Source organism: Perognathus longimembris, chromosome 10 (genome assembly GCF_023159225.1).
Source record: "Perognathus longimembris pacificus isolate PPM17 chromosome 10, ASM2315922v1, whole genome shotgun sequence".
Lineage (NCBI taxonomy): Eukaryota > Metazoa > Chordata > Mammalia > Rodentia > Heteromyidae > Perognathus > Perognathus longimembris.
The window spans coordinates 65,244,439-65,266,783 of record NC_063170.1 but is presented as its reverse complement, the minus strand read 5'-3'; the positions used below and the strand labels follow the sequence as shown (position 1 = coordinate 65,266,783).

Here is a 22,345-nt window from a genome sequence, read left to right as displayed (position 1 = left end):
TTGCTACTCTGGCTCCGATCTTTGCAAATTACTTTCACGGCTGATGAGTTTTGCTTCACATTTGGGCAAAACAGGCAATGTGAAACGGAGCCATTTTTAGGTGCACAGGTTCCGCGGCGTCGATGACATTCAGTGCTATGTGTTTTGCATCCTCTCCAGCTAGGATCCCACCACGTCGGGGACCCGGAGCAACCAAGCACCACCCTGCTTTCTGCCTCGGAATCGGCCCGTGCCAGGGCGTCAACAGTGCTGTGTATTTTACAAAACACTGTGCCAGGAAAGCCATGTGCAAACACCGGCAGTAAAATGGAGTTTAGGGTTCTGGTGTTTCAATAGCTCCCTGTGTCTATGAGTTTACGTGGGGAAGGGGGTTGTTGAGTGGCTGAAAATGGGGAGTGGGCTCCTTAATCATATCCTCGGCTTTTTTTAGCACTCTGTCCTTCTACCCTGGGTAGGTGCTGCCCAGTAGTACCAGTCAGGCCTAGTCAGCACCCTGCCCTTCTGATGCCATAGTTTATACTTGTGAACAGTAGTTCTCACTGTATGAAGTCTAATCAACAGGAGCTGGGGACAAGAAGGGGGCAGATTCTCGATATGTGCTACCATTCTCACCTGGACCAGTTCCCTCCTGTCAGGATAAACAGAGTTTTTGAAACGAATCCAATCATCCCCCCTTCTCACCAGCCTCACCCGCCCCCCCCCCCGCCACCCCCAAATGCACTATTGTTACTTTATGCACATTATGAGTCAGCCACATTTTCCTGTAGAGTCATTGTTTTCTGGTAGTAAATATGCTTGGCTTCAATGTCCATATGGGCTCTGCAATTACTGTGCTGGTCTATGAGCCCCACCCCCCACCCCAATAATATATAAAGAAGTAGCTGTGGAAGTGTTCTAATAAAGCATTTCAAAATGGCGGTGGCAGACTGGAGTTGGCCCATGGGCCAGACTTTCGGAACCCCTGCTGTTTCTAATAGGAGGGGCCAGCATATTTCACATTAAAAAAGTAAGAATTCCATGAGACGAGTCTAAATGTCACACATCGAGTGAGATCATTCCGCCGTGGACCCAAGGCACTCCCCCGTAAGGTAGAAGAACCGGTTGCACAAAATTTCAGAGGGCACCCCACCTTCCACTGGGGCGTTACGTGGATTTGAGAGCAATTGCGTAAGATGCCAGGGTGCACAGACGACCAGGAGCTCACTGCCCCGCTGCCTCCTGGGACCACAACACCGGCAGATCCCCAGTCCCGTGGGAGGAAGGATGGAGGCAGGTGCTCATTCCTGTCTGGGCCCCGATCACCCAGGCTTGACCAGTGTGTGCTTTGCAGCTACCGCCGGGGGAACAAAAGGCAGTGCCCATCTTCCTGTCTGGAGAGAAGCACTTGACTTGCACGTGACTTCAAGTTAGCCTGTCTGTGTTCATTTTCATCAGTTTGTGCCTATAATAGAGTCACGGGCGCAAAGATCATACAACAAAACAGCCCCCTTTAAGGTGCCGCCTTAAAAATCGGAAGTGTTCCTTTGCTAGAAAAGTCACCAGCCCCCTACTAAGGAGCGCCGTTGACTTAGCACTGGTTAGACTGAATGTCCATCTGTCTGCCCACCAAGGAGATAGCCCCACGCTCCAGGGCTGTGTGATGCCCGGTTTTCCGGAAGGCAGCACTGTGGAGGGGCCGAGGCCTGGCGAACAGCCCCGTGAGAGGAGGAGACATGGTAAGGACCGTGACCAAGTCAAAATCCAAAGCCGCAGAGACCCCAAGGGAGGCCGACCCCAGCCACCGAGGCCCTCCATACCTACTGCGGCTGCTAGGAATTTCGAGAGAACAAATTGAAAAGACCAAAACGCCCCATTTGCCCTTTCGGACTCTGTAGAGCCTGTGGACTGCCCCCTCCCCCATTTAAGATATGACAGAATGTGACTCAGGAAGGCGTCTACAGATCCGCTGTCACACCCGTGTGTGTGCCCACTTCTGTGTGTAAAACACAAGGAAACGGAGCTCTTGAAAGGGAGAGTGGTGTGGCCCCCGGGGGGGAGGTGGGACTCGTGACTCTTTTTTTTCTTTTTCTTTTCTTAGCCAGTCCTGGGGCTTGAGCTCAGGGCTTGGGCGCCGCCCCTGAGCTGTTTTTCTCAAGGCTAGTGCTCTATCACTTGAGTCACAGCTCTACTTCCTGCCTTTTGGTGATAACTGGAGATACGGGGTCTGGGCCAAACAGTAATCCTCACATCAGCCTCCTGCGTAGTCGGGATTACAAGATGAGCCACCTAAACCCCGTGAATGGCTATTTGTTTTTTGTTTTTTTTTTTTTAAAGGAGATCCTGAGAATCATCTTCTAGTGCCTGCAATTATAAGTTATAACTGAAGATAACTGGGGGTATTTAATACTTATTTGAATTCACATAAGCAGTATAAGCCTTGAAAGTATTTTTTTTTAAAGAAATACAACAAATTTTACAGATCCTTCTGGATCTCCACATGCTTGGTGCATGGGGTAGAAGAGTAAGATGCAACAGCATCTCAGTGCAAGATACAACCGTGGGCCTCCCAGACAGACCAGGTCCGTGCATCCTGGAAGGGAGAAATGGCTTGGATACCTACAGCGATGAGACAGGGCTCCTTACTTAAGGAGTGGACCTTGAAAAGACAGAACCAACAGCCAGTGGCTGGATGCCTAGAACCCTGTCCGTGGAAGGCGCGGGCCTGAAGGAGGTCAGCCCTTGGCTCTGCTGGTGTCAAACGTGGAGGCAGCTCCCTTTGCCCCTCCAGCCTAGGGCACAGGTGGAGGTGGCCCTGGGTGGCTGGAGCTGGGAGAGACGGAGGGGCTGGGTCGGAAGTGAATGGCTAGGCAGGGGGCGGGAAGGGCGAGAGAGGGGCGGGAGAGACTGGGATGAGGACGCCCCGGCCTGATCAGATGGGAGGGGGTGGGTACGAACACTGAGCTAGCAAGTAACCAGAACTCATCTGTTGTAACTTATTACTGATGTGTGAATATATGCTGCAAAGCCTAAAAAGTTAGTGAATTCATCAAAAATCTGGCTCTCCAGTCTCTCATATGTTCATTTGCTTAGCAAACCCTCTATAAAAATAGGAAGTGCAGATTTCCAAAAGAGCCTGACTGCATGAATGGGGTCTTCAGAAAACTCCAGAAGATCCATGTGAGTCTGCACACAGCTTAAAGTTCAGCGAACACTGTATCTTCTTAATTCTAATAACAAGTGACTGCATGGTGACAGATTAAAACGAGGATGCTTTTTTGGTGGCGGATTCCCATCTTCTTTCATGGCATATGTGATTCCCACCCGCCTCTCGCAGCAACGACTTCAGAAAGGTCTCTGAACAAACACAAAATGCAGACTTCCCCCACTCAAGAACTGCTTCCTGAATGTGTGTGGGGGGGGGGGGGAGGGGCAGGGTGTCAGTCTTGAATTCAGCAACCGGACACTGTCCCTGAGTTTTTGTGCTCAAGGCTAGCACTCTACCACTTGAACCACAGCTCCACTTCTCACTCTTGGGTGGTTCATGAGCGATAGTCTCACAGACTTCCCTGTCTGGGGTTGGCTTTGAACTGTGGCCCTCAGATCTCGGCTGCCTGAGTAGCTAGGATGACAGGCGCCCTGCTAGTTTCAATTTCTGTTCTCAGCTCAGGGCTGAGATGAGGAGGACCTGGGGGGGGGGGGGGAGGTGAGATGAGGAGGACCAGGGGAAGGGGGTTGGGGGGAGGGCTGCCTGCAGCGTGTGTAGTTCAAGGACAGTCCTATGGGCTGAGTCTGGGGCAGGGCTCAGGCTGTGGGTTTGGTCTCTGGAGCTCCGGAGCTGGAGAAGCTCTAGCTCCGAGACACGAGTCCCCAGGGAATGGTAAGGGTGTGAAAGGGGCACTGGCCAACGAGGCTGCCACTTGCTCTAGCAGAGAAGGGGAGGCACTGAAATGGGCAATTTTCCCTTGCTGGGTGTGCAATCCTGGGACATGAATGTTCTATGGGAGGAGTACACAGGCAGAGACAATGCATCCAAAGATCGTGGCTCTGGGTCAGCCCAGGCAGGAAAGCCTGTGAGACCCTTATCTTCAATTATCACCAAAAAGCTGGAAGTAGAGGTGTGGCTCAAGCAGTACAACACCAGCCCTGAGCAGAAACCGCTGTGGGAGAGCACCCAACACCTGTACACCCCACTGCGAGGACCTGGAGCAAAGCATGAAACTGGATCCAACTTTAAAGAGAACCTCCCCACCCCCACCCCCGGCCCCCAGAAAGGTCACAGGCCTCTCTGGGCCATGAACTCGGACCCCAGGGAGATGCCTTCATCCTCCATGTTCCAGGAGACCTTGCATGCAAAGACATCACTGTCTAAGTTCCTAAGTTCCTAACTCACACTACACAGAATCCAGGTAGCCTGGGTAGCCGGCACTGAAATGAGCAGACCCTTGAATTCGAGATCCCAGCTATCGCTAGTATTTTATTTTCTTCTTGCCAGTGCTGGGGTATAAACTCAGGGCCTGGGCACTGTTTCCTTAGCATTTTGGCTCAGAGTTGATGCTCTACCACTTGAGCCACAGCGCTACTTCTGTTTTTGGCAATAATAGTCTTATGGAGTCTTCGGCCTGGGCCGGCTTTGAACCAGAGATCCTCGGATCTCTGCTTCCTGAGGAGCTAGGATTACAGGCATGAGCCACGGGCGGGCCCAGCCTTGGCAGTATTTTAATTAAATAATCATCTGGGCTGTCAAGTCAAATATCAAATTACCCAGTAGTTAAAATTAATTAGCAATTCTAGCCAGACTGTTCTCTCAATTTCCAGTGGGTTTTGCATCCTGCTCCTTCAGATGAAGCGCTCCACCGCGGTGTCACTAACGCTCCTCGCCAACAGGTTCGCCCCTGCACGGAGAAGCTGCAGCTCCAAATTAAAATGTTTAGACTATTCCAATCTCTAGTGTAGGAGCAGAGAGCGAACACCTAAATCCTGTGACTTTTTATTCAGCTAAGGCTTGCTTAGAAAATGCTGAGCTTGTCGGAGTGCTAAATTATTCCAGCAAAGCCTGTCACCCACAGCTCTCCACCAGCCCGAGTCGGAAGGCCTAGCAGTGTTTGCATAATTGTGCCAGAAAATGAAAAAAAAAATCTATTCAGGATCAAAACCATGGCTCACTGTCTTGGCTTCTAGTGCAGTTTTGGGAAAAATCAATCTTCAACGGAGACATTTTGTTTGTACGTGAACTGGTTTTGGGATGAGTATGTGTTTGTGGTGGGGGTGAGGGGGGGGCTGGGGGACCACAGAGGATCTGTCTCTCTGGGTCTGAGACACCCCTCGGAGCGTCCCTAACTCTCCTTGCTTTGGGCATCTCACATGCCAATGTCATGAGGCGCCGTCTGCCCTGGTCCTGCTACAATGCAGCCAGGCCGGGCCGTTCCCGTCACTGGCAGGGCTTCCCCTGTCAGAGCAGACACGCTCGCTGAAGCCACAGCCGGAAGTCGGCTGACCACAAGCCCGGAGCTTCTGCTTAGCTCTTTTCCAGGTAAAGCTGGAAAAGTCCCTGCAAAGGCCTACACCGAGGTGTTAACACACTGGGGTGTTACACACTGGGGGTGGCGCTGCCCAGCCCCCTCAAAGCCCTTGACTGGAAAGTGGGGGGAGAGGGAGGAAGGGAAAGAGGAAGAGGAGGAAGCAGGGAGGGAGAAAAGGCGGGAGAGAAGGGTGCTGGATTGTATGATGCAAATGCTAATCATTCTGAGAAGTTTTTTGTTTTCTTTTCTTTTCTTCCCAGGTTCAACTGAAGAGCCTGTTCTAAGAAAGACTCCTGAGACGCCATCGTTCCTCAGACAGAGCCTGCTCAGGTAGGAAATTGGGCTCATCACCGGAAGAGTGGAATGTGGCTTACTGAATGCGCTGTTATTTTAATGGCCTATAAATATTATTAGAAAAAAATGTTTTTAGGCTGAGGGGGAGCTTGAGGGTAACAGAAATGTGAGTTATGAGAAGACGGCTTCCAGATAAAAAGGCTGTGGCTCGCTTGGCCTGGCGAAGCTCCTCTAGGCAGATTCTGGGCCACCTTTTCACGTCGAGGGGGAGCTTGGCTGCGCTGCTTCGTGTCTTGTCTTCGCAAGCAAAAGGGTGACAGGAGTGAGCAGTGGGGTGAGGGGAGAACCCTTCCTCTTCCTACACGTTCCTGTTCAATTCCTGAGAAAAGGCCCAGAGGAGGGGCGGAGGTGGGGAGGGCAGAAGCCAAGACTTAACTTTGTAAAAAGCAGGATGCAGGACCCTTGGCATTCTCTAATTCATGTGTCCCTTTGGTGACCTAGGTGACGGCTGACATTGAAAGAGAAGAATAGAATCATTCCACAGGATTCGTTCCCCTGCCCCCCCTACCCCAGACTACGGTAACATCACAAGCTCTTGTTCTAGGTGAAAAACTGTGTGATGATCATTATACTCAACTGAAATTTACATGTTAAAAAAAATCTTTAAAAGAATCCCAAGTCCGGACATGGCAAGATTAGTGGTACCAGAGGCTCAAGAGGGGAGAAGGGCTAGGCAGGGGGGAGGGGGAGGGGGTGGGGAGGGGGACGGGATGGGCAGGAAGCACAGAGGATTTCAGGGCAGTGGTTTAGTGTTCTTATAACTGTAATGTAGATTCATGGAATACGCTCGTCCCGATGCACAGAATGTGCAATACCGAGACAGACCCTGACGTAAATGGCTCAAAAAGAAAAAAAGGTCTTATTTTTGGAAGATGGAGGTCACACCTCTGAAAATCCCATGTTCCACGGACCCTAAGCACAGCAGCGCACGCGAGTGATCGGAGCAAGCGCGGGGATCCGAAGCTGAGGAGCGTGTGTTGTGACTTCTGTGTGGACACATGGAGTGAATGAGTCAGCTCGTTCGCTCACAGAAACCGGCAGCTACTGTACTTGTACTTAGTTACTGTAAGGGTCAAACGGCTGTGGACGTGTCCTGTAAACTGCAAGCCAGTATGCGCAGCATTAGAAACCGTGAAGTCGCTGCCCAAGGTCAGAGGTAGCCCCCCACGCAGGCATCCATCTGGGACCAGTGCTCCGCTCCTGGAAGCTCACTTCTTGCTTTTCATTCCGTCTCTCTCTCTTTTTAAACCCACCCAACCTCTAAAGCATTGTCCAGGCTGCTCACAAGTTGGGGTTTGAGCTTGTTTCCCTGTTGGAGCTCTGAATGACATTACCAAAATAGGCCATGGTTATATAATCATCAGCTGGGTTGCAATGACCAATTACCCTTCCCAGACTTGGTTAATGGTTGTTCTTGGATGATACAATGTAACAAAGACCGGCTAGTGCCAAGACAGGGAGGGAGCCGCACCCATTTCTGATGAAATCTCTGTGGAGCGGAGCGGGCCAGCTGCAGACTCATTCCTCCAAGTCATGCCGGGGCCACAGGTGAAATGCACCCTGGGTACCCACGGGGACCGTGAGAAAGCAGGCCTCGCCACCTGGCATGGCGCAGCTGGGGCTGGGCACCTGGGACGGCCACGCTGAGGAAAGCAGAGGTCAGGGGAGAGGGGAGGCAGGTGGGCGGCTGCCGGCCTGGGCCCAGGGCGGGGCTGGCCTGCTTTGCCATTCCTAAGAAAGAGCCATCAGGCTAATCACTCGCTCTTTCGCCGAACCGCCTCATGGAAGTTTGCTTTCGCGACTTCCTTGCATTTTCAATTAGCTGAAAAATGGACCAGGACATTTCCTGTGGGTTTTTTTTTCCCATCCATTCTCACTGGATTCCATTAGTTTTCCACTCTGACCTGTTATGAGCTTGATGCACTAACAGTTCTGTGTTCTCTTTGCTTTGGGGAAAGTGCTTACCTTCACCCTCCCCTTTGGACACAGACACCACCAGCTCTTTAGTAAACAAGCGTCGGGCGGGCGGCGTGGCTTTTATCTCTGGCCACAGACTTCACAAGATGAGCGGCACGCCGTGGCCCCAGACGGGGGGCTGTGCCACCCGGCTCCGCGTCTGGAAGGTGACCGAGCTCACCTGCCAGGTGCGGTTTCTCCCAGCTCCCTCATTTTCCACTTCCTGCCCCCTGCACTCTGACCCCAAACGTTTAGTCCTTTCCACCCCCAGACCAGAGCCTGAGGCCAGGTGCTCACATTTCCTCAAGCATGCCAGGTGACGGCCCTGTAAAGAGTGGGAAGGAATTATGGATCCATGGACTGAATGATACCAGTCCTCTGACTCATTTTCCAGGCTGAAGTCTGTTCTTGCCACCCTTCGGGACCTCGCTTTCTCTCTGTTCTCATGGGTGCCTGGGAAACGGCTCACCATGGCCTCAATGATTGGAATGAACGAGTGCAGCAGAGCTTTCACTTTAGCTTTGAACTCAAGATCCTCCGGTGACAGCCTCTCGCCTGGAGTACAGGTGTGAGCCACAGTGTTGAGTACTTTTCATAAAGCTATTTTCAAATGGTCACACACTCCAGTAGACACGACAGTCTAGCTCTAGCAAAGGTAGTATTTTGATTTAACAGAAGATGCAGGGGGTAGGGCATGGCTAGGATGTCTAGATGTGAAGGGCCAAGTGGTACCCCAGGTGAGGGAGAAGCAGGAAGGGGAGGGCTCCAGGCTGGGAGAAGAGTCAGGGGATTTGCATACAAGCTTCCTGCTGATCAACCTAACCATCTCTATCCATAGCCCTCAGAGCCTGCATGCTCATGAACGGGAACCCTGGGTGGACCACATTCCCGGACGCCTCAGTTCCTATAGGGCAGATGATGGTTCTGCTCCTAGCCCATCACCCATGCAGCACGAATGTGGAAAACCAGAGTTGTCAGCTCAGCGCAGAACCAGGGCCCAGATTCCCAGGGCTTCCTAACAGAAGGCAAAGTGGCAGCAGAAGGACCAGAGGTGACTTCACCCCTCTAGACTAGCGGGCAGAACGTGTTAGGAGCTGGGGCGGGGAGACTTAAGCTCAGCAACTGCTTTGTGCAGCTGCCACTGACATGAACCCGAGCTCAAGTGCAGAGGGTGGGGCAAGGGCCTGGCCGGCCAACTAGCCAGCCAGCTGGCCCGTGGTGCGTCTCAGGATGCTGACACACAGTTTCCAGCCACCGCCAAGCCAGTGCCAAATCCCTCTCCACTTCTCTCTCGCTCTGATATTCTTGAACTCGGCCGTGGTGTCAGCTAACTTCAGGAGGCATTCTGGGAGCCACGGGCTGGGCCCCCACCCAGGGCTAAGCTTTCAGAGTCCAGGTGACATTCAACCAATGCTTGCAGCCTCCTGAGCTAGACACGCAGCTGTTGATTCAGCGCTGTCTACACTGAAGCATGGATACTCATGGTCCCAGGAGTTTGATGAAGGCACTCTTGACTTCCCAGTCTCCTCTCTGGCCTTCCCTTCCACGGCTCGCCACTGCCACCAGCTCTTCCCACATCCAGGGCCGTATCCTGTCTAATTACAATCCCCCAGGAACCCTGTCTATCCTGAGTTACTTCCTCCAGCCCCTTGACTTACTGCCCCGGACTACTCCAGCAGGAAGTCGTCTCCCCTCCCTGCCTGCCTGTCTGCAGATTTTATAGTACCCCCACTCTCTCTGGGGTTACTAAAAGTGCAAGACACGGCCAGTTCTGCTTTCCAACAGAAGGGAGTGAGAGAGGTGTTCAATTCCCATCTCGATCTTTTGCCCTTGTTAGCATGCATTGCTTTCTGACACTTTGCTTCCCGTGTCTCCTTATCAAAGACACATTAACAACATCTAGGGTCAGCTGTCTGAGAGTACCTAACTCGTTAATGTAACTTGCTTGGATAATTTACCTGGCTTTTTTTTTTTTTTTAAGGAACTAAAGTCTCTCTTACATTGCTTTCTTGATATATAGGCTTTTAGGAAGACCTTTTATTTTGCAGGAATGAAGCACCCCATGACCTGAGAGAAGTCTCTGCCTCAACCAGTATCGGGCTTAAAGAAGGACGGATTAGACATTCTTCTATCTGATCGTTGGGGAGTTATGCTCACGGGTGAGTCACGGGGTGTGTGAGCTCTGCCGAGCTCTGGTCTGCTGTCTGCTCCCTGCCCAGCCCGGGGAGAGTTCAGACACCACACTCCCCACACATCTGGCTGCCAAGGGACACCTATTCCTTGTCTCCAGTGCAAGGAAGGGCAATGGGGCTTCATGGCATTGTAGATCTATGTTCTGCCAGAACAGGCACGGCCCTCCAGCGTCTTCTGCCTCCGGTCCCACACCCTCTGGGGCACGTGAGGTGGTCCTGTGGGAGTCGGGCAGCAGCTGGGAGGAAGAGGCCCCCATCCCACCCCAAGGCGCCTGTCCTGTTGATTTATGCATCAGCCAGTCAGCAGTACCTAGGAGATCCTCTTTCACGGCCTCCAGAGCAAGAGAGATGAGCCGGTCCTGGGGGAAGGGGGGAGCAGCCTCAGGCAGATGACCCAGGCTGCAGGCTCCCGGGAGAGGGCGGGGCAGAGTGCACAGGTAATCTTATCCCGAGCGAGCGCGCGCGCGCGCGGGCAGGTGGAGACCGCGTGAGGCTGAGATCTGACTCAGCAGCTCCAGCGCAGCAGCTGTGTGACCCCGAAGACGCTGCTCGGCCTTTCTGAGTGTGAGGCTCCCATCTGAGCAGCAGTAACGGGGCCCTCCATTAAGCTGTGTGGAGGATGTCGTTCAGCTGTAAACCGAAAGCACGAGGTCACACCTGCCCATTAAAGACAACCTGTTCTTAGTTATTAGCCAATCAGACCTAACCCCGGCAGCTGAGCACAGCCCGTTACTAGCCAGCGCCGAGCACTCGTGGGCCACTCAAGCCTCCGTGGGGAGGTCGGGCCTTCCTCAGCAACCACCAATGGACACGCCATCTTGGAGGACAGAAAAGGCCACAGCAGCCCAAGATACCAGCAGACAAACACTACTCTGACTGCCAACTTATTTTTATTGATACTCAATTCACTCAGAAACACACCCCTCAACACTTAAGCAGCAGAATCCCCAAGGCAGCGATGAAATCTTTATTTCATTAACAAAAGAGATACCTCTAGTTCAGTTATTGTTTGGTCTTTATTATTCAATCTACTCTCTTATTCCTCATTGTAGTTACAAAAAAAAAAAAAAAGGAGAGGGGCTCTTATGTCTTCACTGGAAATCGCTGATTTGATCTCTCACCAGTAATGTGCCATTGGGGTAGTCCTAACTTCTCTAAGGAAAAGTAGCATGATGAAATTCCCATCTAACAGTACGGCCTGTCTCACTACCATCTACGCACCAACACACATTCTCAGTTCTATGGCATGAAGAGTGCTAAAATTATACTTAAAACAAAAAAGACACACGGCATACAGATTACTGTGGAAATTTAAATACAGATCAAAGCTAATAAAGCCTGCTTCTCTAAAAGGCTGCCACCAAGACTCAAGTTCCAGTGCAGGAAAGACAGTATGGGGCACGGCCCGGAACGCACAGCCTGCCTGGGAAAGGAGGGGACTGACACGGCAGAGCACCTCCCACGTGAACTGTGGACACGAGGTGCGTCGTAAGGACACGGGGCCACCTCGCATCGGAGGCCCACGTCAGGACGCAGCCAGAGAACGCAGGCACCAGTTCCCAGACCCACGGAAGCCTTCCAGCTGCACAGCGAAGGCACGTGGTCACCCCTGAACACAGGCACGGCGTTCAGAAGTGTCTCTGTCTGACACAGGGGAGAAGACTGACCACACCAGACATTCCTGGCCTCCAAATTCAAGAACATTCCAACACTTGAAAAAGAGGAAGACACAGAGACTTTTCCAAGGAAGGAAGTTTCTAAGAATCAAGATGTCCCTTCTGATTTCTCTTGCCAGCCAACTATCTCAGCTAGTCCTGGAACTGCAGGAAAGGGAGCTTGCGGCGGCTCTCGGGGTCACCTTGTGGCCCAGTGGTCAAGCCACCCACGAGTGTCTGCCACCTGCCAGATCTCCACTGTATTTCACGGCCACATGAAATGAATGTATGACATGCTAGTCATCCTGATTTACAAACTGGAAACTCAGGCTAGCAAGGCCTTGGGAGCTGCAAATCTAGGACGGAGCAGAGAAGCTCACATCTTTATCTTCTGCTTCCAGGTGTAATCCCTGGGAAAGGAGGGGCCTAGGAGGCAGCAGCCTGGCCTTCTTTTGACCAAGCAGGAGAGGGGATGAGCCAAGGAGTAGAGAAGAGAACACAAGGCCTTTCGAAATGCTTCACTGAGTATTAACTTGTGGGTGAATGGCTGGCAAACACTTCTCTGCTGGAAGCCCCACTTCTTCGGGTGTCTCTTTTTCTCCCCCTCCAGGGATGGCAAGGGACACACAGTTTTTCTTCATAGAGAGGAGAGGTCCTGTCATCTTGATGTAGGCAGTTTCCAGACAGAATTCGGAAACGTTATGGAAGCTTTAGGATCTGAAATCATGGACTAAAGGAGAAGCGGGACAGGACTAAACACCCCCCGTGTGCCACCATTAGGCACCTGGGGCTTTCCTGGACACGGCCTGTCTTTAAGATGGCTCTGGGGACACAGAGGTGTGGCGAGCCCCTGCTTCCCTTCCCTTCCTCTGGTGACAGCGCTGTCCCCTGCTGCCGTGGCTGATTCTCCTAGTGGAGACTCCACAGCCAGCGGTGCTGGCTGGCCGGCCCTGCCTTCTAGGGGGGAGCCCTGACATTCCTCTGCATCCCAGCTCCCCGCACAAAGCATCCACTCTCTCCAGAAACTCTCATCTTCACACTTAAACTCTCTCTGGTGTCAGGCGTTTTTTTTTTTTCCCGGCTGTGGAGCTTGAACTCAGGGCCTGGGTACTGTCCCTGAGGTCTTTTGCTCAAGGCTAGCTAGCACTTTGCCACTTCCAGCCACAGTGTCATTTCCGGTTTTCTGATAGTTAACTGGAGATAAAAGTCTCACAGACTTTCCTGCCAAGGCTGGCTTTGAACTGCGATCCTCAGATCTCCTCCCGAGTAGCTAGGATGACAGGTGTGAGCGCCGGGCGCCGGGCTCGTGTCAGGCATTTGCACAACTCACGCAGCCACAGCAGGGTGTTCACGGGAGAGCACACTGGAGCGGCCCGCCAAGGCTCTCTGCCCAGGCTGGGTGGCAGGCAAGGGGTCGCTCTGTCTTAATCCCTGTCAAGTGACTTCTCACAAGACTCCTGTAAGTCTCTGCGATTGAGACACAGGCCCCAAAGGGCACCCGAGTTCTCTGTGACTGCCCTGTGAGGCGATGATCAGAAAAATTCAGAACCGGCCCTAGAAAAGAGGTAAAGACAGGGGCACCTACAGACACTACCCACGCCCGTGGCAGGCGTGTCATCCACACTGACAAATGGTTCACCCGCTGACGCCAGTCACCAGAGGGGAAGAAGGAAGCGAGGGCTTGGCACTGTGCCCTGAGCCCGTCTGTGGAGCTGGTGTCTACCCCAGGCCTGGCCCGACGCCGCGTCCCTTATCTCCTGCACCCACCAGAGCCCTCCCCGTCCGTCTGAACGAGGTGACTGGGGATGAGTGTGGGTCTCCACACACTCAGCCCCTCCCGAGCCATAGAGGGGCAGCACATGTCCCTCAGCCCGGCTCCCGTCTGCCAAGGGTTAGAAACAAACCCTCGTTTCTCTCCCTCTTCCTCCCGTGGTCCTTTGCCCTCCCCTTCAGCGCGCCTCCGGCCCGCGGGTCACCCTTCTTCTCTCCTTCCACATCCTTTGGAAAAGTCATCTCTGCCGTGAGGCCTCCCTCCCCCCCTCCCCGGTCTCCCCCCCTCTCCCCCAGTTCCCACGTCAGGTAATGGTAAGGAGCAGAGGCGGCCCTGCGTGTGGAGGAGGAACAGTGTGTACGCAAGCGGACACACGCGGCGGGATGGGGAGTCCTCTCCCCGGCTCCCCGGCAGCCCGTCTGGACGGTAATCTCCTAAATCACCGTGTTCTGTCTCCTCTGTGGGATTCGTGCTACTCCGCGGGTGACTCACACACCAGCAGCCCCGGCACTCCCTACGAGACGTGGAAACGGTTAAGTCCTGACGGCTGAGTCACAGTCGGAGCTTTAGCCCAGATCTCCAGAAGATTCCGACGTGCATTCAAATGGCGAGAAGCCCCCAATGAGGCCCGAAAGACGTCAAGGTACAGATCCACACAGGGTCCCCCTCCCGAGCCCCAGATGAGGCCCAGGCCTCGCTGACTGGGGGGCTGGCGGGGGCCCCAGGGCCTTCCTGGGTGGTGAGCGGCCTTCACCAAGCGTACCATGAAAAGCTCCGAAGGCCCAGCCGCCAGAGACACAGCGGGGCTGGGCCGGGGGTTCCTAGGCGGGCAGGACGCTCAGGTCAGGGCCACTGGGAGGAGGGCGGGAAGTGAGCTGTGGAGCCAAGGTGCCGCACAAAACCTTTGATGCTACAGCTCGTGACTCTCCACTCTGCCACAGGGCCTGAGCATGTGAGTGGATTTGGGGCGCCCAGGGCTGAAGGAACAGCACATCTGGAGAGGCGCTCCCGCCCCCTCTAGCTGGGACTGGGCCGTCCACACTTGCAATCAGCAAGAGGAATCTGACTTCAGTTCCTCCTGTCCACGATCCTTCCTGAGGCTTAGCACAGCAGTTCCCAGCAGGCCAGGCTGAGCTCGAACACGCGAATCATGCTCAACCCTATCTCATTCTTATTCTGCTTGCGAGGATCACACCCCACCCCCCCCCACCTTAGAGACCAGGCCTCATTCAAGTCAAGTGTTTAAAAATACGCGATCTCAAGAGGAAAAGAACATCAAGACAGACAGGAAGCGAGGCAGTGGAGTTTCATGTTTTAACACCCCAGTTCCAGTCCCAGGCTAATCCATCTCTGAGCCTTATTGCTTCCTCCTGTGAACCAGGCTGGCAGCAGCCGTGCGGGAGACCCGAGGACCCCCTGAGAGGACACAGCCCCTCACCCATGGGGGCCCACAGGCAACATCGGATGCCTGCTTTCTGGTGTGCACTTCTCCCAGGGCTGGCAGGAGGGAGCTGAGAAGCCAGGCCAGGGGACCCCAAGGCCACCCCTCCCCCCTCCCCCCTGCCCCATGCAGGACGCCGCGCCACTCACCTTGATCATCTCGGCCACATAACTCTCAGGCCCCGTGTACTCGGTGGAGTCCTTCACCTTCACCAGGACGATGAAGCACAGGTAGTGCCACATGTTGTGCTCTTCCTTGATGTGCTCCTCGAAGGTGACGGTTTTGTTGTCGAACTTGTCTCTTTCTAAGCCTAAAATGGAGACAGCAAGGCCCAGCCCGCCTCAGTCAAAAGTGTACACACGTGAAACAAAAACGCCCACAACGGAGGGATTACAACCCATGGGGAGCAAAATTCACAAGTTCGCGTTATAGAAATGCACATAGGTATGTGTGTGGGGGGAGTCCCTCTCTTTTTACAATAGTACTAGAATTTAAACTCAGGGTGTCATGCTTGTTAGGCTGCTGTTCTCCTATCTGAGACATGCCTCCAGTCCTGAATTGTGCTGGCTGTTTTGGAAATGGAGTCTCTTGGGAGTTTTCTGCCCAGGTTAGCCTCAAACTATGATCCTTTTGATTCCAGCCTCCTGAGTAGTCAGGATTATGCCTATGAACACCATTGATGTCCAGCTAAGAAGTCTCCTCCTCTTTTTTTTTTTTTTAAAGTTTACAAGGCCAGGCACCAGTGGCTTATGCCTGTAATCCTAGCTACTCAGGAGGCTGAGATCTGAGGATCACAGTTCAAAGCCAGCTTGGGCAGACTCTTATCTATAATTAACCATCCCAAACTAGAAGTGGAGCTGCGGTTCAAATGGACTATTTGTTTTGTTTTTTGCCAGTCCTGGGGCTGGAACTCAGGGCCTGAGCACTGTCCCTAAGCTTCTTTTAGCTCAAGGCTAGCACTTGAGCCACAGCACCACTTCTGGCTTTTTTCTATACATGTGGTGCTGAGGAATCGAACCCAGGGCTTCATGTGTACGAGGTGAGCACTTTACCACTAGGCCATACCCCCAGCCCTGTGCTTCAAATGGTAGAGCACTAGCCTGAAGAAAAAATAAATAAATAAAAGAAGCTCAGGGACAACAACCAAATCCTGATTTCAAGCCCCAGGATTGACACACAAAAAAGGAAAAAGTTTAAAAATGCAGGAAGAACAATAAAATAAGGTATTATGTGCTAGTTTGGCCACCATATAATAATAAATTCAGGCAAGAATCACTAATGGTTATTAAGACCTTTAATGGTTATCAAGACCTAGGGCATGAAAGTTTCATGTGAGAAATCATAGAATATTTAGAAGGCATCAAAGTATCCCTTTACGAAGAATGACTCTATGAAGGCTAAGACCTGCCAACTACCAACTTAACCAAAGTCAGCATCACAAGTTACGATGAATTGTGTACCTCCTGATATGTCATACTGAGAAGAGAATAAGGATACATGTTTGATGTTCCTATAAAAAAAATGCCTCACTTCAATTCTACACGAGGAAATGTCAGAAATGCCCCAGACCAAGGGACAATCTACAAGCACAGTGACTGTATACCACCCCAAACCTACGGTTTGCAAAGGACATTGTCAGAAGGAATGAAAGTTCTAAATAATCATATTATAGACAAGTAAGCAAACAGTCTTGTTTTTAGGAAATATATACTGAGATATGTAGAAGGAAGAGTTCAGCCACTCACTTCCAAGTAGTTCAAATGTGTGTGTGAATAGAGCAACAGAGAAACAATACTTCTATCTGGAGAATTTGCGGTGAGGCGTATAGAGCTAGACTTAAGTGAAGAAAAAACTGTAAAAAATAGGTTTGATAGCCAGGCTCCAGGGGCTCATACCTGTTATCCTAGCTACTCAGGAGGCTGAGATCTGAGGATCATGGTTCAAAGCCAGCCAGGGCAAGAAAGTCTTATCTCCAGTTAACTAAAACAGCTGACAACAGAGCTGCAGCTCAAGTGGTAGAATGCTAGCTTTGAGCAAAAAAGCTTAGGGACAGCACCCATACCCAGACTTCAAGCCCCAGGACTAGGGAAAAATAAGAAAAGCTTTGAAGGGGGCTAAAAAGCAAAGAATTGAAGTGTTTAAAAGGAAAACACTCATTTTAAATATACATATATATATCAGGAAGGAGTTTATATTTAGTAACTATATTATGCATAATTGCTAGATGATTACTCGGATCCTGATTCCCACGCATCACTTGGTATTTACATATGCATTTCCCACAGTTATACTGAAAATGACCTGCCTGGTTACTTAAAGCACCTTTATTGAGCAGTTTTACAGTGTTCTGGGCCAAGGAGTTTACATCATTTCCCCTATTTTGCTCATTAATGCAAAGAAGCCCTTACTGCAGTCCCTATTATATGAAAGGCTCAAGAAGGTAAGGGGCTAGATCATGATCTTGAGTACATGGCTAGCAGATGTCAGGGGCTAGGTCAGAAGCCAGGTCTGACACACTAGGCCCAAGCCCTAAAGTGTCATACTATTCTAAGAGGAGCAACTGTTTTGGCTTAGAGCTTGATCCTGTCTGAGGCTGTGGGAATATCCCTGTCCAGCTGACTTAGAATGGGTTCAGGGGAAACTGAGGTAGCCCAGCCACAAAGACACTCTGCATTTGTCCTAAATTACGTGTGGTGACATTTCTACTCTTAGCACTTAATTCCTAAGACAGACGGGTGACTGTTGTGCAGAATTTATCCACACTCCCAGTATTTTCCAGAAAAATAAGAGTCAGAGTAGAGCTCTGCTCCCTGCCAAAGTTCCACCCCACCCTGCCCTGCCCTTCACATTTCCTCCCGCTCTGCTGTGCTGTGTGCTGTGCCAGCCGGCCTGAGGCGGGGCTGCCAGAGAACTCACCGCAGATGAAGCACGTGGTCTTCAAGATCTCCTCCTTCTTCTGCTTCTCACTCCTCAGATCCGCAAAGGTGTCAATGATGACCCCGAAAATCAGGTTGAGGACGATAATGATGACCATGAAGAAGAACAGGAGGTCATAGATCACTCTCGCAGCAAAGAGGGGCTCCTAGAGCACAGAGGAGACACAAGTCAGGGGATCCCTGACCTGCAGAGCTTGGGCCTATTCCAGCTGGACCCATGTCCCTTTGTGAAACTGGGCACAACGGCTTCTCTGTTCACACCCCCATTGGGAATTTCCCAAGTGTTGTGGGATGACACCCAAAGGTTCTGGTTGCGTCTGGAAATGTGCTGGGGGTGGGCAGACCCGGCCCTGAAAGGAGACAAGCTAAGTCCAGGGACTGGAGAACCCATGTGGCAGGCCACCCCGCAGGGCTCGGCTTCTTCAGTTCCCATCAGTGCCATGGCCCCATGCCCCCCCCCCCCCCCCGTGCTCTTCCCACCCGATCTGTGTACCTCCTTTGATGGCTTCCGGAGCACATCTCCCACGCCGCCCCCGCTCCGCAGCCCGTGACTCAGCACCGTGACGATGCACATCAGCAGTGTCTCGCACGTGTGCTCCTGGTCCTGCTCCGTTTCCTCCACAGGGACCAGCGCTGTGAGCAGGGCGAGTCAGGACAGGGTTAAAGCCAAGAGGAGGAGCGACGCCTCAAGTCTGCAAAGGTACTTCTTAGAGAGGGAGAACTAAGCAGTCGAGGGTCAGATTCGTGGAGCACAAAGCTAGAGCTCTCTTATTAGCACAGCGAGGGCCATCTTAGCCCTCACCCCTGAAAGTGCCTCAAGTTACGACAGCACTGATCTCCCTCTACTAAGATTAAAATGTTCCCTGTCTGCAAATGTTGAGCTCTAACCACACTCGTGAACACAACAGTATTTGGGCTTCAGGGACATTTTACTAAGTACTCCGCATTACAGATGTCTTGCTTCTTGGGTGACAGACCGGCCCTGTTTCACATCAGGACTATAGGGGTTGACATATGGCTAGATTTCCAGTGGGCCCACTGGATGCATGGCTTGGCACTGGAGATTGTTTATCGGACTGGTTTTGGGAGGAAGAACCATGTGACCCCCCCCATCCCCTCCTCCAGACAGTGAGGATGGTCATGCTAAAGCAAAGATCTCATCATATCATGTCACTTCCTCTCTCTAGAAGACCTACCTGCCTGCCTTTGCCTGTGACTCCTCTGTTTCACCTTAGACATCGCCTGGGTGTCTACCCTCTGCGCTGCACCCAGACCCCCAGCCAGTGAGACACTGCAGGGGTCACCTGTTTACCTGCCCGCCTCCTCCACCCCACAGAACAACACGGTCTCTGACGTACACTGGTCATCAAGTCATGGCTGACTCCAGTAGGCAGATGATCCTTCCCACACCCTGCCCCCCCCCCCCCGTGTCCCCCATCTCTCTTGGACCCTTGGTTGTACTTCTGAGCAGTGTATCTGTTCTCACTGCATCCAATGCCCCCTGCACCACCCCTGGTGAGGCATCTGGTGGTGATGTGGGGCAGAAAGCCCAGTGTCCTACCTTCCTTCGGTGTGGGAGAGGAGCAGTTCTCCCCTGTCTCCGCTCTGCACACGTCAGAGTACAGGAACTCTCTTGCCAAACTCTCGCTGGTTTCTGAGAGAGAAGGGAATTTTGTAACAAACAGCATATGGTTAAAATGTTTGACGTCCCCCAATTCACGGCTGATTAAACAATCCTTTACATAAATAACACCCTCCAATCTTGCATATAAATTCAAAGCAGAGATGTGATTTATACTCCCATTTGGTGATCTGGACGGGAAAAACGCCAAAAAATGTCAACTCTTGCAGGCTTACTAGAAACATCGCACTTAAATAGCACCTCTCTAACTTTAAGGACAAACTGCGGAGCCTCTTAAGGCAGAAATTACTGAACGTACAGACTCCAGGAAGATTCAAGGGAAAAGTTGGCCTGAGGAGCATCAATAAGCATGAAGGGGAGACCTGGAGTTTTGTCCAGAATGAAGACAGGTGAGGGCCCGGGGCCGCTCACTGTCTGCTGGGGGCGGGAGTTCCACACCAAGCGACGGAATTGGGACAACTGACTCGATGGTCACATTTGCTGTTTCTTCCTGGGACTTGGGGAGCCTGGCTACCGGACCCCAAATCAAAGTAGTGGCAGCTTCTATAATTGAGAGACGGGCTCTCGGTTCAAGTCGCTGTTTCCTATTAAAATTGGAAGTCTGCCTTTGCTGTGTATAAACACTGCAGCAGCTCTCTATAAAAGCTGACTATAGAAAGGGCCCCAGAGAAAGCCACTGCTAGCTGTCCCCCGTGCCATTTGCCCACATTTTGAACACTTAGCAACTTTTTAATGAAAAAGTATGCTCTTACTATTCTCCTGTAACTTCCCACAAACAGTTCTTGGGACTTCAGCATGCAGCTTTCTAAGGCTGTTTCCTAAGTGCAGGGCATTCTATACAATGGACCACAGGCTGACCGAACACTTCCTTTCATCCACATTTCCCCAGATCGCACACTGCACCGAGCCTTCTTCTAGGTAATTACCTCCACATGAGCTCTAAGCAGGTTTTTTTCCCCCTCTTAAATATACATTCCTAGAAGTCGATTTATGAAACCTAGGACATGCATACTCCTATGCTTTCAAAAAATCCAGGTTTCACATTTCATAATCTGGTATTAGGAAGATAAATGTATTCCTAAAGTCATTATTTTCTCTGGTTCAGTTATGATTAGGAAATTAAAAACAATTATCCTCAAGTAGTTGTACAAAAGGAGTTTTAATTCAACATGTTACTCTGTAAGTACCATACATCATTCTCTCTCTAGAAAATAGCTTTAACATTAACCATGAACCCACCTGGAATGGCTGTTTCATTGGGCAACCTATCTACTTCCAAGATAAAATCATCCTTGAAGAAAAGATATCCCACTATTGAAAACAGGTAAACCAGGATGAGAGCCAGCACCGCTGTCAAGATGATAGACCGTCCATTGCGGGTGACGCTTTTAATGACATTAAGCAAAGTCTCTTCTCTGTATACTAAATCAAAAAGCTTCAAAAACAAGAAAAGAACAGGAGGATTGTTAAGAAGCCTCTCTATTAGATGCGCATCATTATCCCATAATGGAAACATAGTCTATAGCCCCCATTCACCCTTTTGGAAACTCAAAAGCATTATATTAGGATCTGAACACTTAACATCTAACCAGCCTTCAGGTGAGACCCAAGATGGTAAAAATGAGAAAGAAAATAAATACAGAAGAGGGGGACGAGAAATTGTAACCACTTCAAGTAGTACACGGAGCAGGTCCTATGTCCTTGACATAGGACGGGAGAGTGGGCATGGCTAGAGTCTTGGCAGACATCAATTAGGACACAATCTCTGCATTTCTACTAAGGGCTAGCCACCCTGGTTCTTGCTGTCCTGGAGACGAATGGCTGGTGGGGAAGGCAGGCACTGCTGCTAGCCAGTGCAAGCAGGAAAGCCTCTGGGCTTCGTGAGAAGTTAAATCTTAGCTACTATGTTTCACTACAATCACGGGCCTGGCACTGCCCTTGTCCCTCTGGGCCTGCGTCCTTTATGTGCAGGCCAGACAATGTAACTGTCATAAAGAACAAAGCGGGGGGGAACCGTAGCACACAAGCACACCCCCATGATGAGTAAGTACCATAAATGTAATCATCAATTTCCTGATGAACAAAGAGACTAGGGCAAGGTTACTTATGACGTGGCAGGGACACTGGTGACGGTGATACACCAGGAAACCTTGTCACTTATAGTCCTTCCCTAGCAGGGTGGGGGCGGGGGGTGGGGCTGTAGGAGCACCCTGCCAGGGTCTCTGCTCTGCAAGAAGTTGGGTCCCCAAGGAAAGCAGGTTCCTTGGAGCTACACCGGCATACGTTTCCAAGGATGGGAAGCACAGCTAGTTGGCTGAGTGTTCTCCAGGGCCACTCTTACACGAGTTTTTTAAATTAAAAAAAATTAAAGGAAACAGTTTTGCTTTGTTGCTGGACTGGCTACAAGGAAGGTCTAGATCTGGCTGCCTCAGCTTTCTAAGCAGCTGAGGTTTCAGATGTGCACCAGCAGGTCCAGCAGTGGGGATCTGGATGTGAAGTTGGCTTCCGTGCTAGCCTAAGTGCTCGCCAGAAGGTACGGCCTCCACTGTGGCTTTAGGGTGTGGCCAGGCACGGCCAAGCCAGCCAGAGGGGAAAGGACCTGGTTCCTGGATCTACTTTTAATGTATGATAAGATGTGAATCACACCCTCAACCCGTCTGGGCCTCAGTTTCCTCATCTGTGGAATAAGTGGATTGAACTAACTGAACTCTGAATCCCTTCTGATTTAAAATTTTATACCTGAGGTCCATTTTCTGCCCAAGTAGCTTTTTTTTTTTTTTTCCTGGCTCCCTAACCTCGATCTGTGTCTTAAGAGAACTGGGAAAGGCAGGACGGTCGGAAGGAAGTCAGGAGGAGACAGCGCAAGAGGACAAAAGGCTAAGGCTGCTGTTAAGGTTGGT

The 22,345-nt window shown here is 51.4% G+C and overlaps 1 protein-coding gene and 1 long non-coding RNA gene across 15 annotated transcripts in view; one reads left to right on the top strand and one right to left on the bottom strand.

The window, feature by feature from the left end:
- Itpr1 (inositol 1,4,5-trisphosphate receptor type 1) overlaps window positions 1-22,345 on the bottom strand; it is a 292,664-nt gene that overhangs the window by 9,345 nt on the left and 260,974 nt on the right. For all 14 annotated transcript variants that reach the window (XM_048356179.1, XM_048356178.1, XM_048356180.1 and 11 more), the window contains 5 exons: window positions 20,685-20,880; window positions 19,365-19,457; window positions 18,297-18,436; window positions 17,784-17,949; window positions 15,017-15,177 (listed from right to left, as the gene is read on the bottom strand). In XM_048356179.1, the coding sequence (XP_048212136.1) occupies window positions 15,017-15,177; window positions 17,784-17,949; window positions 18,297-18,436; window positions 19,365-19,457; window positions 20,685-20,880 (756 nt within the window). The remainder of the gene's footprint in view (window positions 1-15,016; window positions 15,178-17,783; window positions 17,950-18,296; window positions 18,437-19,364; window positions 19,458-20,684; window positions 20,881-22,345) is intronic.
- Window positions 1,426-21,240, top strand: LOC125358765. Its single transcript, XR_007212392.1, has 4 exons — window positions 1,426-1,697; window positions 11,519-11,524; window positions 15,517-15,518; window positions 21,227-21,240. It is a non-coding gene; the product is annotated as an uncharacterized LOC125358765 (long non-coding RNA).